Here is an 18,914-nt window from a genome sequence, read left to right as displayed (position 1 = left end):
AAAAAAGCAATTCATAAAAGAAGAAATGCTATAAGTAATAAACATGAACTTCTTTTCAGTTTACTAATAATCAAAGAATATAAGTTAAAACACAGAGATTCTATTTTTTACCTACTATATTAACAAAGAATGAAAAAGAGCGATTAATCCCCGAATGCTGATGATCCAAGAAAGCACACACACACACACACACACAGTCTTTGACATCGTAATTCTGTCTCTAGGAATTTATCCTAAAGATGTTCTGGATAAAAGAACAAATATATTTGTATAATAATACTTATCACATTTTTGTTTACAATCGAGATTAAAAGTAAGAAGTCTAAAAATTCAACTAAGTTATAGGTGAAATAGATCATGGTACTTATATTGTGAAATAACAGGTAGTCATTAACAAGATGATGAAATTTCTTATTTAATTGAATTGGCAATGGTTCACAAAATAATGTGTGACAAAATCAGATTACAAATCAATATGCACAGTGTAATCTACTTTTTGAAGAAAATGATTTTATGTGTATGTGTTCAAAAAACCAAGGCAAATTAAGCACTAAAACATTAAGAGGGGTTATCTCTGGGTGATAAAAGATAATAGTTAACAGATCCTATACTGAATAGGATCCTATATCAATTAATACAAATGTTTACATCCAAATTTAAGAGACTTTATACCCAGTTTTATTTAAAGTAAAGCGTTCCTTCCAATGCCTAGTACAGATAAACACAGAAAGTGCTGGGAAAATGTTGTTTGAAATACACCAAAGTCACTAATCAGGAAAGGAAGGATTTTTTTTGTACCTGCTGTACGAAGTAGTAAAAAATGGCCTAGTTCTTAGAAAAAAGGGAAAAAATGGAACCACACTCAGTTATTTTTGAGCACGTCATTTGGAAGACTACATGTGTCATTTAGAAGATCCTAATAATGTGTGTAAGGTACAGTGCTGGCCTCACAGCACGTGGAGTTTAATAGCCTCAGGAAGCCTAGAAAGCACATATTCTGGTTCCTGTTTTACCAGAAGAAATTGAAGTATCACTCTTACAGATCTGAAAATGTGGGTTTTAAGTGGGGTAGGCAACTGCAGTTCAAAACAAGAACTTCTGGATGATTTTGATGTAGGTTTTACTGAATCACTGCACTATACCATGCACACGCACATTTGCATCCACTTTCTCTGGCATTCAGATTTTCTTAAATAGAAAAGGCTTTGATTGTATTTGAGTAAATAATGCCATTTCCTTCGATTATCTTTTTTTAAGCTCTTATTTATTTATTCATGAGAGATGCACAGAGAGAGGCAAAGACACAGGTAGAAGGAGAAGCAGGCTCCTCCCTGCGGGGAACCCGAACTCATCCCAGGACCCCAGGATCACGCCTTGAGCCAAAGGCAGATGCTCAACCGTTGAGCCACCCAGGCGTCCCACCTTTGCTTATCTTTTGTTTTTAGTTTTGATCTAGCTATGCTTGTGCTTGTATGTTACGAAACTACAGCCATTTCCATGTGCTGGAAATTGCTATAAATGACAAATTACAATTGCTAATTGTACAATTAGCTATAAATTACAATTACAAATTGCTACAAAATCTAAATCTGCACTTATTTGATGTGTTTGAGTATTGTGTATGTATATATAGGCACCGAAGAAAAAAAAACCCTAGTGCTTATTGATTTGCCTTAATATTAAATCTATGTCATAGTCATCATGACTCTACCACTGAAGAAGCTCAGAGAGGCAAAATAATTACAAGTCATTCAGCTTATATGTGATGGAGACTGTTGGGAGCAAACAATCTTCCTTCAAAATTTATCTGCTTTCCACCACAGCAGGAGATTTTTATTGTGCTTTGCTTTGTAGAGAAAAACTTGAATTTTGTGCCCCCTGCTGTTCATTGTCTATAACTGATTTGTGGAAAGAAAATTGAAAACTGCCCTCAGTATTCATTTCACAAATGGAATACTTCTGTTTAAAAAATATTTTTATGAATTGATATTTTATCCAGCTTTCTGTTAGAGGATTTTATGTAACAAAATATTATTACACATATTTATTTTCTTTTTTATAATTAGCATAAAGTCATAAGAGTGGCAAGGAATATGACATTAAATATGAGGAAATTGACATACAATGAATTTTAATGTAACTTATTTTTCTTATAATAGCAATATTGAAATGATTGGTAAATAGCTCAAAATGCTAAAAAGGATCTGTAAAGGTCTTTAATTTTTTAAATCATTTTATATGCTCAGTTACAAATAAGATTGTTATGTTTGGATAAATATACATATATTTGACTTGAGGGGGAACATTATGTGAAAAGCAGAAAAATTAAAAGCCTATGCGTTTTGGGGACTGGCCCACAGACTTAAGTATCAGATAAGGTTACAGTTTTATAAAGTAAATATGGTTTGTAATTTGACAGGTGAGAAGCTTCGATCTACCAGAAATCAAAGATTTTCAGTTTTGTCAGTGTAACTAAGCTCATTTAAGGTAACTTGCTAAATAGGAATTGATCACACACTTTCAACAAATTTTTAAATTTACCTTGAGTGGTTTATACATGTGTAGGTATTAATGGTTGGTTGTAGAGCTACTGAAGGTTTCCAGTGCTCAAATTGATTTTTTCTGAAAAACCTTGCTGCAGTGTCTGATATTTCTACATTAGATAGATCTTTGGCTTACGATATTGGACATTTAAATTTTATTTTTTCATTAGTTCTTAAGCTTTTAGCAAGAGCAAGCTTAGGATATTTGTAGAGAATTCCTTAGCTTATGCAAGGCTTCATTTTTTTCCTGGCTTCTTCTTGAATACCTGTCTTATTCTTTCTTTTGAAAGTTCCTGTCTGCCTACCATCTGCCACTTACAAATATCCGTTCACTCCCCCCTAATCAATGCGGACTTCAGTACCTGGTTTTCATTCTTACCATATGCTATTGATTTAAATGTTGACGTGAATGGTCTGGACTCAGTTCTGATTCCCTCAAATCTAATGACCTTCCATCCCACTTCTGCTATTCATCTCTAGGTGTACAGGGGGTACGCATACTTGGAAGCACTCCATCTCTGAACTCTTACGCTCAGATAGTCACTCTCTGGACCTGTACTTCCTCTATCCTTACAAAATCCTCACTCTGTTTTTGTTTTTTTGTTTTTTTTTAAGATTTTATTTATTCATGAGAGACACACAGAGAGAAGCAGGCTCCCTGCGGGGAGCCCGATGTGGGACTGGGTCCCAGGACTCCGGGATCACACCCAGAGCCAAAGGCAGATGCTCCACCACTGAGCCACCCAGGTGCCCCTTCTCGCTCTCTGTACTGTTTCATGAATACCACCTTCAGCACTTAGAGTTTCTTAATTATTTTCCAGTCTCTTGTCTCCTAGATTTCCAGTAAATCCCACAACCACACAAATACCACTAGATTTTTAATTTTCTTTTTTTTTAAAGATATTATTTGATAGAGACAAAGAGTAGTGTGTGTGTGTGTGTGTGTGTGTGTGTGTGAGAGAGAGAGAGAGAGAGAGAGAGAGAGAGAGAGAGCATGCGCGGGGAGTGGCAGGCAGAGGGAGAAGCAGACTCCCCCAGCGCAGGGAGTGGGGCTCCATCCCAGGACCCTGAGATCATGACCTCAGCCAAAGGCAGATGCTTAACTGAGTCACCCAGACACCCAGATTTTTAATTTTTACCTTCAGCGGCTCCTCAGGGTTGTTTCCCTGTCTCCAGCAGTTCCTGCAAATTTCCCACAGGTGCTATCTGAAAATTTCAAAGTCCGAACGCCCCTTATCACACTTTCCACAGTAGACCCCCTTCCTCCCATGGCAGATGATTTCACCTATTCTCACCTTTGTCCCTTCCCTCCACCTACACTAGACCCACCCCATCCCCCCATTCCTCAGGGAACTCCCAGTATCTTATTATTGTATCCGTCCAGATGCCCCGTTGTGGGCATCTACCTGGCATCACCATTTTCTCTTCTCATTATCACACCCTTTAGGGCTCATCAGGTCTCTATCCTCTCAAGGACATGCACTTCTCTTTCTTCATGTCTAGGGACCCACCTCACTTGTCCTCATCAACACTGCCTGGGTTACCCTAGGAGTCTGGACGGATCCCCCTGCGGCTGTTCTTGCCTTGCCCGCCTCCCGTCCCTCTCCTCAGCCCATTTTAAACAGGTGATTCCTTTTCCAAATGTGCATATGACCCTTTCTTATCTGAAGTCCTTCAGTGTCTCTCCCCCTAGGAGTTAAGACTCTTCATGCTCCTGTAGCCTCATACTGAACCACTTGCTCAAGCAGCGCCCGTATTTTGTGTTCCTGCAGTGTTGAATCACCAGTACTTCTCGTATTCACTGTGGTTTCAGTTCTGTATGTTTTTGGTCACGTGCCTCTCCCTGCAAGGAATATCCCTAAGTTAGTAAACTCCTTTTCAATCCTTGAAAATCCTCCTCTAGGAACCCTCCCGTGATCCCTCCTCTTTCTGTCAAGCCCAGATAGAATTCTTTCTTTCCCTGTACTACTTCTATTCTAAGTGTATATTTCTAACTACTACATAGACTATCCTCTGTTTTATTCATTTATAGCTACTTTTTAAAAAAATGATTTGAGAGAATGTGAGCCAGAGGAGGCGCAGAGGGAGAGAATCTTAAGCAGGCTCCCCACAGAGCATGAAGTTCCACACGTGGCTTGATCTCACAACCCTGAGATCATGACCTGAGCTGAAATTAAGAGTGGGACACCTCACCGGCTGAGCCACCCAGGCGCCCCCAGGTCATTGGTACTCCTAAGACTATCCTTGTCTCCTTGCTGATTGTTCCTCATACTGTCCTATTCTTGTTTGTCTGTATCCTCAGTGCCTGGCACCTAATAGGCAGAAGCCTTCAAAACTCTTTTTTGCTGAGCTGAGCTGAATCAAACCAAGTCTCTATCATGGGTTTTTAGTGCATTGCGGTGATGACTGTATGCGTGTGTGCCCCTCGGTGTGCACGTGTCCTCCATAAAGCGCTTTGTAAATGTTTGTGCAATAAGTGAAGGAGACGCAGACTACGGGCAGGAGGTTGGTACAGATGCTGATGCCGCCTCCTGCCTCTCAGCTTTTCCCAACGCCCCAGGCTTTCAGTAGCACCCCCAGGTGCACACACGCCCGGGGAGTGCCTTCAGCTCCACGTTAGCTTACTGAATCGGACTGGTCTGCTGGTGAGCCCGCACCCTCACTAGACAGGACGTTTCACCAGAGCATGTAACCGCTTTGTGTTACCTGTGCTCTTATAGGGTTTTATTTTTATTTTTTTATTTTTATTTTTTTTTTCTGATAGGGTTTTATTAACGAAAAGGAAGGTACTGCGAAGGTAAAGTCAAATAAGCTAGGAAAACATAGTGGTAACAAAAACCTCTGCTGACAATTAGACGCACTTAACTGTAATTATTATCCTTGGAGTTGGGATTCCTGTTTCCACTCTCGCTTTTCCTCAATCCATTTTCCAAACCATTAAACAACAGTAACAACAACAACAACAACAAATACCTATGGCATCCAGTTACAGATTTTGTTTATTTATTAGATTTTATTTATTCATTCATGAGAGACAGACAGAGAGAGAGAAGCAGAGACATAGGCAGAGGGAGGAGCAGGGTCCGCGAGGGAGCCCAGGGCAGGACCCGATCCCGGGACCCCAGCATCACACCCTGGGCCGAAGGCAGGCACCAAACCGCTGGGCCACCCAGGGATCCCCCTGGTTACAGATTTTAAAAAGCTGACAAACACCAGCTATTCAAAACACCCATACAAATATCTTGTCTAAGCCACCCCCAATTCCCCCTGCATTTTTACTTTTCTGTGTTTTAATCGCCTCTTCGTTGGGCAGTTTTGTAAGTATTTCCTTGAAGAAGAAACCTTCTCTTTTGACTAGCCGGATGGTTCCTGGAGCCTGCACTCAACATTTTCCACATGTGGGGCTTGGACTCCAGGCGAGTTCTCAGGGGAGGCCGCGGAGCTCCTGGAGCCCCACACACCCCGTCTGCTCCGGCGTTTCCCAGGTCGCCAAACTCCAACCTTCTCCCGCTTCCTCTCGCCGGACTGATCTTTGCCGGACGTTGTTTTTCTTGCTGCAGGGCATTGAGACCTAGTCTGCTTCCCTAGACAGTTGGTTTTTTTTTTTTTTTTTCTCTCTTGTACATGAGCTTTAAGGTGTATTTAGATGATCCCTTTTCGGAGGGGCATTCCTTTCCTCACCTCGTCCTATTTTTATTTTATTTTTAAAAATAAGTTCATTCATTCATTCATTCATTCATTCATTCATTCATTCCTGAGAGACACAGAGAGAGGCAGAGCGAGAAGCAGGCCCCCGGGCGCCCCCCGCCGCTGACCCCGCCTCCCGGCGCCCCCTCTCCCCCGCCCCGCGCCGCCGCTCCCCGAGGCCCGCACCCCCACCGCGCCTCAGCTCAGGGACCGGGGCTCCCCTGGGCTCCGCGAGGCCCCTCCCCCCGCCCCCCGGCCCGCCCCGACGCCCACGGGGACGCTCAGAGAACAGGGAGAGTGACCGAGAGCGAACGGGCTGAAGGCGGAACACGGGGCTCGCCCGGGGCCGCTCCGGCTCATCTCGGTCCTCGGGCCGCCTCCGACGCGAGGCTCCCGCCCCGAACGCGAGCGCCCAGCCGGCTCCTCAGCCCCGCGGAGCGCACCCAGCTCCCGGCCGGGCTCTCACGCGCGGGGCCTCGCTCACAGTCGCCGCCCCCGCCCCCGCCCCCGCCCGCCGCGCGGCCGCCGGGACGCCCCGCGAGGTGCGCGAGCCGCCGGTTTAACGGTCGTGGCTCCGCCGCTGGGTCGCCGCGCTCCGCCCGGGCCCCGCCCCCGGCCCCGCCCCCGGCCCCGCCCCGCCGCGCTCCACCCCGGCCCCGCCCCGCCCCGCCCCGCCTCGTGCCCGGCCCCGCCCCCGGCCCCGAGCAGACGCGCGGCGGGAGCCGTTCCCCGACGGGCAGCGGGGCGCTGGGTCGCGGCGTTTGGGCTGAGCGCCGCGACGCTCTGCCCCGCAATCCTCCCCGATCTTGAGGCGGTAGGTGGGCGCGGGAGACGAGCCCAACGGGCGGGCGGAAGGGCGGGCGCGGAGGGGGCCCGGCTGTGGGGCGGCGGACGCCTGGAAAGTTGTGAGGGAGGAGACCCCGCGTCGGGCGGGCGGACCGCCCTCCCCTCCGCAGGTGGGAGCGAGGACGGAGCGAGGGGCGGCGCCCGGTGTGGACATGGCAGCTGGGGCTGGTGGCGGATGGAGACCCAGCCTGTGGGGGAGGGTCAGCCCGTGGGGGAGGGTCAGCCTGTGAGAGGGGGTCAGCCCGTGGGGGAGGGTCAGCCCGTGAGAGGGGGTCAGCCCGTGGGGGAGGGTCAGCCTGTGAGAGGGGGTCAGCCCGTGGGGGAGGGTCAGCCCGTGAGAGGGGGTCAGCCCGTGGGGGAGGGTCAGCCTGTGAGAGGGGGTCAGCCTGTGGGGGAGGGTCAGCCTGTGAGAGGGGGTCAGCCTGGAGGATCAGCCTGTGAGGGAGGGTCAGCCTGTGGGGGGAGGGTCAGCCCGTGAGGGGAGGGTCAACCTGTGAGGGAGGGTCAGCCTGTGAGGGAGGGTCAGCCTGTGAGGGAGGGTCAGCCTGTGAGAGGGGGTCAGCCCGTGGGGGAGGGTCAGCCCGTGGGGGAGGGTCAGCCCGTGGTGGGAGGGTCAGCCTGTGAGAGGGGGTCAGCCTGGAGGATCAGCCTGTGAGGGAGGGTCAGCCTGTGAGGAAGGGTCAGCCTGTGAGGGACGGTTACCCTGCGGAGGGCAGGTTTAAACAAAAACAAAAACACCAGAAAAAAGTACGTAGGGCCCTGTGCCCCAGGACCTGGTCCCAGGTCGTTGGATGGTTGGAAGACCTCTCTTGCCCTGTACCCTGGCACCATCACTACTATTTTCAGGAAACTTTTTTTCTTTGACGTTGTTGTAGTTGTTTTTATTAATAAAATAACCCCCAAGTTAATAATTAGACAAAATTATACTCAAAAGAAAACGCAGCAGGAAAGAAAAAGAGTGCAAAGACATATATGGTTAACTCACAGAAGAAAATCAAATATTTCATCAGAGTATATGAAGATATTCCACATAATTTGTAAAGATACGCTGTTAAAAAAAATACTGAGAGAATTGACATATAACGGTTTCAGGTTGATAACATAATGATTCAGTATTTGTATCAAACCATTTTAATTGCTAACGATCTAAGGAAAGCCCCAGAAAAGGACAGTTACATCAGTTACGATATCCACAGGCATCCGTGGTCTTGATGGTTTTACCTACTTCAGTGTTAAATTTTATTCCTCTTGGAAGACACTTCACAGAGAAAAACAATTTTTTTTTTATCAGTTGTAAAGAGAAGGCATGAAATGGAAAATACGATGGCGTAGTCTCTCCTCTGACAACTTTTTGATAGTTTTACAATTTCCTGAATGTGGCAGCTTGATTAGAGGAACACACAATCCCTGCTATGGAGGCACCTGGGCCCTCAGAGGGCTAAGCATCCGCCTTCCCTTCGGGTCGTCGTATGGGGCCTAGAGTCAGGCGGGGAGTCGGCTTCTCCCTCTCTCTCTGCTCCCAGCTCCCCCTCATGCTCTCTCTCAAATTAAAAAAAAAAAAATCTTAAAAAAATATCTTTTATCATCTATGTTATAATTGGTTTGTCTCTTACTCCCTGTATTTCCTTTATATTACTTCTGTCAGTTTCTCAGTATGTGCTGTTTACTTTCAAGCAGCATTTGGTTTTGAGGGATCCTAACTTTGCATGATTAATATTTTGAAGTTGAAAATTGAGATTAAATCCTATCTGATTATCATATGGGAAATATACACGATGAAAGCTTGGTCTTTTCACTTCTCAGATTATTTAATTGTATATGATCTCGCTCCTTTTCGATTCCAGGGTAGTTAACATGCAGTGTTGTATCAGTTTCAGGTGTATAATAATATAGTGAATGAGTAATTGCATAAAGTACTCATTGCTCATCAAGGTAAGCGTGCTCTTAACCCCCTTCACCTCTTTCCCTCACCTCCTTCACTCACCTCCCCCCTGGTATCCATCTGCTTATTGTCTATAGTTAGGAGTCTGTGTGTGTGTGTGTGTGGTTTGTCTTTGTTTTTCTTTGTTCCTTTGTTTCTTAAATTTCACACATGAGTGAAATTTGTCTTTCTCTGACTAGCTTATTTCACTTAGTATTATATTCCAGATCCATCCATGTTGTTGCAAGTGGCAGGATTTCATTCTTTTTTATGGCTGAATAATATTCCACTGTGCCTCTATGTATGTGTGTGTAGGTATATCTGTGTATCATGTCTTTATCCATTCATCTATATGATCTTGTTTTTAAAAAAATTATTTATTTTAGAGAGAGAGAGGGAGGGAGGGAGGGAGACAGAGTACATGGGGGCAGGGGCGAGGGATAGGGAGAGAGATCTCCAGCAGACTCCCTTCTGAATGCAGAACCTGGCAAGGCTGATCCCAGGACCCTGAGATCTGACTGGGAGCTGAAATCTAGAGCTGGATGCTTTAACCGACTGAGACACCCAGGCACCCCGATCTTATTTCTTAATTGCAGCAGAACCATCAACACTTTATAAAGAAATTTAGAATTTAAGTTGGAAATTTTAAGTATAGTATCTGGTTTCTAAATACAGTACATGGTATGTTTCTTATGTTGTGACCTATGATAAGTAAGGCACAGTGCCAGGTCTACAGAATGAAGAAAGCATAATTTATTTAGCATTCTAAGAAAAATGATAGATTGAGGGAATGGAAATTATTAGTACATAACAGTTTATTCAGCAGCGCCTTATATGTAAATGTCCCTTCTCATAATTCATTTAAAGAAATCCAATAAGCAATGTCCACATGGAATACTAGAGAGATGTCTTTCTTTTACTTACCAAACATGCAGGTTTAGGACAAGAGCATGAACTTTATAGTTAAATCTTCATTTTTACCAAATACATATTATGTGAGCTTGAGAATACCATTTTTCCGAGCATTAGGTTTCACATCTTAGAGGTAACTAAGGTATGGAACTAATAATGATTTCCTACAACAGTTAATGTATGGCTCAAAATTAAGTGAAATATCTGTAAAGAATTTAGCATGTAATAGGACCTCAGAAATGGGAGTTTGAATTAAAAAAGAATAGTATATATTGCTTAGTAAGATTATGTCCCAAATGGTCAGTATCTGTGCTTATTATCCCATCATACTGCATTTTAGAAAATTCTAGGATAATTTATAATTTCAGAATTGGTTGGCCCTTAGCATTCATATGATTTTTTTTAAGCAGAAAAAGAACCTAAGGTGTAGTGAAGTATTGCTAGATGTAGAATAGCAACTAAAGCTTCTTGACATGTGGACCAATATTTTATTCATAGCAGTTGGCCTTTTAAGATGATTGTTAAATATGTGTAAACTTGGAATAAAACCTTTGTTCCGTAGTTATTACTCAGCATATATTAATATGATGAAATTTTTGAGACAGTGGATCAAATGCTTTTTAAAAACTCTATGAAAAGACTGTATATTAATAGTTTAAAAGACAACTCCATGATTGGCCCCTACTTGTTATCCAGTGTTGTAAGTGGATTCTTTTTTTTTTTTTTGCAAGTGTTGTCCTTTGTAACAGTTGATACCAAAACGCCTACCCTAGGTTGTACTAGTAGCTTCAAAGGAAACTTTTGGAGCTCTATGTGGGGTGAGTGAGGTATTAAGAGTTTACGGTTAAAATGATTTTGTATAATGATTTTTTAGTTCAGTTAACTATTATTTTTTACATAAACTGGAAATTAGGCTTTGGTTTGTGGAGTCCTGTCCTTCATAGATTATGATCCTATGGATCAGTTTTACAATAATAATTACTGTAAATACTTGGCTTTTTCGTAAATAACACTGTAACATGATGCTGTTGTATACTGGTGCTTTCCACACTTAATCCCTATAATATCAGTTGTCTCTGTGCAAGAATAATTCATTTAAAAAATATTAAATGGAATACTATATGGCATTATATTTTCTCATTTCCTTAACTGATGATGTGAATTTATATATCTGGAGTTCTTGCTTAGTTTTCCTACTATAAATGGAAAGAGTGGCTGATACTAAAAGATCTTTTATTTTTTGTTTATGTTCTTGTGTTGCAAAATCATATAATAGTTCTGTAACTCCCAAACTCTTGAAAATCCCTAGTTTGAATACTGTGGATTTGCAATGCTCAGCAACTGGAAAGGACTTTACAACCTCTCAACTCAATTTCAGCTGAGCAATGAAAAACAAGAAAGTATGTGCCAAAGTACTCTATTGTATTCTGATTCATTAGTTTCCTATGAGAAACAGGATGGAAAGTTCCTACATTCTAGTATTAGGGTTCTAATTATAATGTCTTTTTGGTTGTTATTTAAAATTTTTCTCTCCACATAGAAAATGTTCAATATTTGTCTGAAGTATATTTTTTTGCTTATATACTTACAACTTTTTTTTTAATATATATGTATTTAAATTTATTTATTCATGAGAGAGAGAGGCAGAGACACAGGCAGAGAGAGAGAGAAGCAGGCTCCACGCAGGGAACCCAACGCGGGACTCGATCTGTAGTCTCCAGGATCACGCCCTGGGCCGAAGGCAGGCGCCAAACTGCTGAGCCACCCAGGTGTCCCTACTTACAACTTTTTTGACTCCTATTATATCAAAGTTATATTGCCAATGATTACAGACATTGTTTTGTTTAGAAGGTTGTTAGTAACCATGTTGAAATACCAGTCAAGAGACACATTACAAAAACTTGATAGATATTAATTTGGAATGCTGGCTGGCTTATCTCCAAACTTTAGGAAAAAGTAAATACTTTGTGCTTAGTTATCAGCACTAACTTTGAGAGGTTACTTATAGATTTATGATTTTTAACATTTGAATTATATCTAGAGGCATTTTTTAAATAGATGAAAGCATGTTATTAGCCCAATTATATGCTTACGGAAACAGTCATTTAGGATAGTGATTTGCTTAAAATCATATGCTTACTATTGTTTCTAGATGAACAAAGTCAGGTGGAATTTTACTTTAGGCTTTGTCTTAATAGGCATCATAATTTAGAAAGCTGTGTCCTATTCAGGCATCAGAAGGTTTTGGTTATACTTAGGAGGTATTTAAATTTATGTATTTATTTAGTAACACTAGTTATGTTTCAGGTACTAGGATACAAAGATAAATAAGATCTAGTGTTTTAGTCCCAACTAACTCAGTCTAATCAAACAGGCATATAATAGATTTACTCTGATACATCTTAGAATAATTAACAAATAAAATACTGTAGGAGCTAGTGGAAGAAGAAAGATAAAAAGATAAATTTTTATTATTTTATTGTCAACTATTCATGAGGAACTAGAAAACATCAGGTGAACTACTTTGTTTAACATTACTGTTGAGACATAAAGATATTTTTTCCAAAGGAATGCCAGGAACTTGACCTTGGTCTTGAAGGATGAATAGCATTTTGGGAGAAGAGCAGCAGGGAGAGTGAAGGAACTGCAGGATGTATAAATATATGGTGAAACAAATAACATTTATGAATTCAACAATTTATTAAACACCCACCAGTGTTCTAGGCACTGTGCTAGATGCTGGAGATATACCTGGGTGAGAGAACTGTAATTTAATGTTCAAAGGATAGGTAATTGCAACTAGTGCAATAAGTATCACATTGGAAGAGGATAGATGCACAGGTGTTTTGTGAGCACATAAAGGTCCTTAACCAGAACCTGTTCAGTTCTGCTTGGGTGTGCAGTGGAAAAAGATTGGGCAAGATTCTTGACTCTTGTTGGCCAGAAGCATGAACATGGGCATCCCATCACTTCCTAGACTCAGGACCTTGGACAAGATACCTAATTTCTCTAGCCTTATCTGTAAAATTAGGATTATAAAAAATGATGAAGCTAACATTTATTAAGCTCTTACTATGTACCAGGCATTGTGCTAATCTTTATACATATATCTTATTTAATCTTCACATCACACCTTAGGAGAGAGGCTATCATTTTCCATAGTTATATAACTAGGTATTGGAGCCATAATACGAACCCATGTGGGCCAACCTGAGACCTGAACTCTAACTCTTAATTGTGCCTAATTGATAGAGTTGTTCTGAATCTCAAATAATGTAACTTAGGTAAATGGTTTACTCTGCATGATACGTGAATGTTGGCTCCTGTTTCTATTGTGAATAATCCAGGACGTGATGAGGAACTGAAGTTTTTAAAGCAGGTGTGTGTGTAAAGGGATCATAGTTTGGAGAAAAAGAGGTTATAGTCACCTATTGGTTCAGCAAATACTTGTGTTTTACCTACTTTGGATCCAGTCCAGGTACTGTGTTAGTTGCCAGGGCAAGAGGGTGAATGAAAATATTATTTCTTACTTAAAGAATCTGCTCCTCACTTTTGCTAAGTATGAAAGACAAAGAAATCAGTCATTATAGAATAGTACAATGTTCTCTGATACCATGATGTAGGCGTACTCACTGTGTCCCTCGAATATAGAGAAGGAGGAGAGTATTTAAATCAGACTTAGTGATTAGGGAGATGAATTCAGAGCTACTATGGAACTAAAAGTAGTGGTAAGAAAGAAGAAAATAGATTTGAGAAATATTTTGGAAATAGAATGGGCAGGAATTAGAGCCTACTTATGGTGTGAAGGCCCTTTTTTAGATCTTATTTAACCAAAGGTGGTCTGAGGGAGTTGAAGACTAAGGAATACCAGAGGAGGAACATCTTTGGAGTCAAAGTGATGGATTCAATATTGGATATATTGAATTTGATGTGTCTGTGATAAGATATAAATATCTTAAAAAATAGAACTGGAATTTAAAGGAGAGGTAGGTACTAAATGTATAAATTAGGGTGTATTTATCATGTAGATAAGTAGTTGAAATCATGAGAAAAATGAGGTCAGGGAAGAGGATCAAAGCCAAATTTAGAAGAATTCCTAAATTTAATTGGAGAAAACAAGAGGAATAAGCCAAGGAAATTAGAAGGTAGTCAAGGAAATAGGAAACAAACCAAAAGAAAAGTCAGGGAAGTTATGGGAGGAAAATGTGTTAAAAGAGGGACTGTTCCATTGTGACAGATAACTATAAAAGTAGCTAAGGTTGTTAACAAATTAAAGGCTTGTGATCCTGTTTTCCAACTTACCTTATAAAATAGATATCTTCAAATGAATGCTGTGTGTGTGTGTGTGTGTGTGCGCGCGCGTGCACGCGCGTGCACATATAAAAGCATCTTGGTTATCTTTTTGAAAAGATAAAATGTATTTTTCCTTCCTGAAGTATGGAACCTCAAGGTCTTTGTGATAATGGAAACCAAAAAATTGATTGGTAAACCGCTTCAACCAGCAAGACCTGTTCGTCATCTGACTTCTCCCCCTGGTGAGTAATCTAGGGTACACACCTTTAAGTATTCATTGCTTAGTGGATAAGTAGTATTTGAAAGGCTAAATAATATACAAAAATTAATGATCTTGTTTGTTGGAAGAGTTTAAAGACCAAAGAAAAAGACTTTTAATAGTCTATGTGTCCATAGTCTACCAGACTAACAAAGGTAGGAAGAATAGCTCTTGCCTGAGAACAACTTTGGGTATCTTTTTTTCATGTCTCGTTTTCATGGTTAACTGGCTTCTGCTTAGAATGATACTCTCAATACAAATTGTGCCCTGTGATTATGATCACGGTGGAGCAATCATTCTGGAGAGAGAATTAGCCTCTAAAAAAAATTCCTAATGGTATATTAATGAATGAATGAATGATTACAAACAAAACTGCGGTTACAGATTAGGGCTGTGCTTGAGCTGGGGCATATAGATTTTCAAGAAATCTAAACAAAAATTTCTAAAATTAAAAATTTCTCTTTTGCCTATAAAACTAGTATTTTGGACAAATTCTTGAAATACTTTTTCCTAAATTGGATTATTAACCTTCTGGGGTTTTTTTGCTATTGCCAGAATGGCTTCTGTATTTTTTTTTCCAAAACGATTTTATTTATTTATTCATGAGAAAATAGAGAGACAGGCAGAGGCACAGGCAGAGGGAGAAGCAGGCTCTCTGTGGGGAGCCCGATGCGGGATTTGATCCCAGGGCCCTGGGATCACGACATGAGCCAAAGGCAGGTGCTAAACCACTGAGCCACTCAGGTGTCCCCAGAATGGCTTGTGTGTGTGTGTGTGTGTGTGTGTGTGTGTATGTGTATCTCCTAAATATTAATATCTAAGTGTGTATTTCTTACCATCTTATTAAAATACTCTAGTCCATGAGTTCAGCTGAGTAACTGGCTACTTTGGGTGCAAACATGAGGCAGGAAAGATAGAAATGGTACCAGTTCCTCAGTCTTCAATTTGTTCTCCCATCCTTGGTTCTTACAAGGAAGATTATCTCTGCTTGGGTCATGTTTCCTCTGAAGATGGCTGTGACTTAGGACAGACCAATGAAATGAAGGGATCTTCTGGACCATAGTTTTAGCAGCGTTGATGTCATCTCCTGCTGTGCTGAAGGAGCGGTTGTTTTCGGGCCAAGTCTCAGATTTTCTCCTAAAGGGAAGGGTGTAAAGCTATTGGCAGCATCTCCTTTCAGTGACCAGCCTTTTTACAACACCCCTCGCTCCCTCATCTGTACAGATTCAGTTTCTTATTAATTGTTTCCTTCCAAGTGTGGTATAGGGGTAAAAGGTGGTAGGCCCATCTCTTATTTAATTATATCCTCTTAAGATCCAGAGAGAATAGTTGTATTAGGTAGAAAAGTTTAGTAAATCAGAAATTAACTTCTGCCTTTTTCAATATACTTCTGTACTCCCTGGCTAGCTCACATCCCCAGAGAATCCTACTTTTTCTTCAAGACCCAGATAGAAATATTTCCTTTTTTTTTTTTTTTTTAAGATTTATTTGAGACAGGGAGAGAGAAAGAAACCAAGCGTGAGCAGGGCTTGAGTAGGGGGAGGGGCAGAAGGAGAGAATCTCCAGCAGACTCTGCACTGATTGTGTGTACCCTAAGATTATGACCTGAGCTGAAACCAAGAGTTGGACACTGAACCAACTGAGCCACCCAGGCACCCCAGAATTATTTCCCTTTGCAAAGCTTTCCTCTGTATCACAAAGCCCAGTCTGTTCTCCCCTGGGATCTTCTCTGTACCTCTCATATAATGTATTTGTTTTTATTATAGTGATTGTTTGTGAGTTTGTAATTTAAAATAGGCCATGAACTCTTTTCACACTTATATACCCATCCCCTAACACAGTGGCTGACATTTCATGGTGTTTAATTAATAAATATTTGTTAAGTAAATGGGCTATCAGAAAACAGTTAAAAAAACAATAGCTAGAATATCCTGGATACTTAAGGTTTTTGGGTGGTGGTGTATTATTTATTGAAGTTATGGGTATTTAAAGTAGTTTTCTTTCTTTCCATCCTAACAGGAGCAGTGTTCCCTTTCAACTTTCAAAATGAATATTCATGCAACACTCAATGCTTACAAAGTGGAGTTAGCAGAGTAAGTACTAGAAATTATAATAAAATGAAGCATTGCAGACTGGAAGGTAACATTTGTTAGATGGGTATTTTGTGCCAGGTACTGTGCTAGGTACTTTATATACTTTTTAAAAAGTTATGATATATTTCAAGAACATATTAAATAAAAGTATACATGTTGCCCAGCATTTTCAAATCCAAACATTTTTCTATATTTGTTTTAGAAAATGTTAAAGAGAGGGGCTCCTGGGTGGCTCAGTTGCTTAAGCATCCAACTCTTGATATCGGCACAGGTCACCATCTCAGGGGTGTGAGATAAAATTCTCTCTTCCTTTCCATTTGTCTCTCCCCTGCTAAAAAATGTTAAAGAAGAAACCTAACAGATACATTTCAAAACCCCTACTTCTCGCTCCACTATCCCATTTTCTTCTCACCCTCATCTTCTCCCTTTGTGGGTATATGAGAATAGTCCTCTTTGCGATGGGATCCTGCCATCCGCAAGTGTTGTGTTAAATGCATGCGGTAGGGCTTGCCGCAGAGATGGGCCCAGAGAGAGTCTGGCCTCGGGGACACACACCCCCTGCCAACTCTCTGGTAGGAAGATGAGCCACTTCTCAGCCCTGTGACCTTACACTTCTTAGAGCCTCAGTTTTCTCGCCTGAAAATGGGGCTAACACTGTCTTTCTCACAGGTCAGTGTGACGTGGAGGCAGCAGTGAGCTCATGCTCCCAAAGTCTTAGCACGTGTCTGGCATGTAGTAAGTGTTCCCTTCACACACGCAGCAGTTCTCACTGTACCTATGGACCGTGCCTCCTCCCCCATCTCACTTTCTTCTCACCATCCTCTGTACCTTCCTCCAAATTATTTTCAATTTGTTATTGTTTCTGTGAATGTATTAATACTTTTGCTACAACAAATAGAATTGTTTTACCTGTCTTACAGTTTTATATAAATAGTATTATACCCACATGTGTTTATGCCATTCTTTTTGCATAGGTTTATATTTTAAAATTTCTAATATAATTTTTGACTATGTAAAATAATCAAAGTTTAAAATTGAAAACATACAAAATGGCATTTAGTGAAAAATTTCCCTGCAGTCTCTATCCCCTAGTCACCAATTTCCTCTGATCAGAAGTAACCATTGTATCAGTATCTCACCAGATACTTCCAGCAAAAGATTATGCATGTACTTTTTATAGCATAAGTTATTCATAATAAATAGAATATGAGGCAACTATTAAAATGAATAAAGCTGTTCTATATGTGCAAATACAAAAAATCTCTTTATTAATATGCTATATTTTTTATTCCATTTCTTGTTGGTGGGCTTGGCACTTGTTTGTATTTTATAATAAAATCTCTAGTGAACATCCATTCATATGTTATATTTTATACTATTTGAGAGGTTTTCTGCTTTATAAAACTGAAGTAGAAGTACTGTTAACAGGTAATCTTATCTTCACTGTTCTTATTTACTGCTAAGTTACTCTCCAAAGTGATTTGCATGAGCAATGTAGGAGAGGTCTGATTTTTCTACATCCTTACTTTGTTATCATCAGACTTCAATATTTTGTCTTGTTTAATGGATAAGAATTTTTTTTTTTTAAATAAGATTTTTACTTATTTGAGAGAAAGTGTGCACATGAGTTGGGAGAGGGGCAGAGGACCACGGGGCTTGATCCCAGGACCCTGAGATCATGACCTGAGCCGAAGGCAGACGCTGAACTGACTGAACCACCTAGGTGCCCCTGAGAAATTATATATTTTTGTTGGTTTTAATTTTTAATTTTCTATTATTTGTGATGTGAAGCATCTTTTCATGTGCTTAATTTTCCATTTGGATTTTCCCTTTTTTCTGAATTGCCAATTCATATCATTTGCCCATTTTTCTTAGGTTGTGTTTTTATTTTTGGTTTATATGCCTTTAAGCTATATTTTGGATTTTAATTCTCTTTTTTGTATGCAGAACAAATAAATTATTTCCTGGGAATATAGTCTATGAGAAAATTGTTTCTTTTTTATGATGTTTTTGTTCAGAAGTTTTAAATCTTAATATAGTCATATTAAGATTTCTTTATGATTTCACTTTTTGTGTCATTGTTTGTGAGGTCTTCCCATCCCTGATATCAAAAGGTATTTTCCTACATACATGTTCAGGTATAGTCTACCTGAAATTGATTTTTTTGTATGATACGAGATAGAAATCTAATTGTTTTCATGTATGACCAGTCGTCAAGTATAATTCATTGAATAATCTATTATTTCCATATAGATTTATGACATCTTTATTATATAATAAGTTTTCATATGTATAGGGTCTTTTTCTGGGCTCTTTATCCTGTTCCATTGACCTATTTGCATCTCTCTATGTCAGTACGG

At 40.6% G+C, this 18,914-nt stretch overlaps 1 protein-coding gene across 2 annotated transcripts in view; it reads left to right on the top strand.

The window, feature by feature from the left end:
- The first annotated feature begins 6,908 nt into the window (after positions 1–6,908).
- Positions 6,909–18,914, top strand: part of C29H8orf88 (chromosome 29 C8orf88 homolog) — a 38,221-nt gene continuing 26,215 nt past the window's right edge. Inside the window, exons 1-4 of one of the 2 annotated variants that reach the window (XM_025433541.3) lie at positions 6,949–7,044; positions 8,948–9,008; positions 14,346–14,444; positions 16,481–16,554. In XM_025433541.3, coding sequence (XP_025289326.1) covers positions 14,372–14,444; positions 16,481–16,554 — 147 coding nt within the window. In that variant the 5' untranslated portion in view covers positions 6,949–7,044; positions 8,948–9,008; positions 14,346–14,371. Of the gene's footprint in view, positions 7,045–8,947; positions 9,009–14,345; positions 14,445–16,480; positions 16,555–18,914 lie in introns of both variants that reach the window. The other variant, XM_025433540.3, reaches the window with a different exon arrangement.

Source organism: Canis lupus, chromosome 29 (genome assembly GCF_003254725.2).
Source record: "Canis lupus dingo isolate Sandy chromosome 29, ASM325472v2, whole genome shotgun sequence".
In the NCBI taxonomy this organism is placed as follows: Eukaryota; Metazoa; Chordata; class Mammalia; order Carnivora; family Canidae; genus Canis; species Canis lupus.
This window is presented reverse-complemented; position numbering and strand designations above follow the sequence as displayed.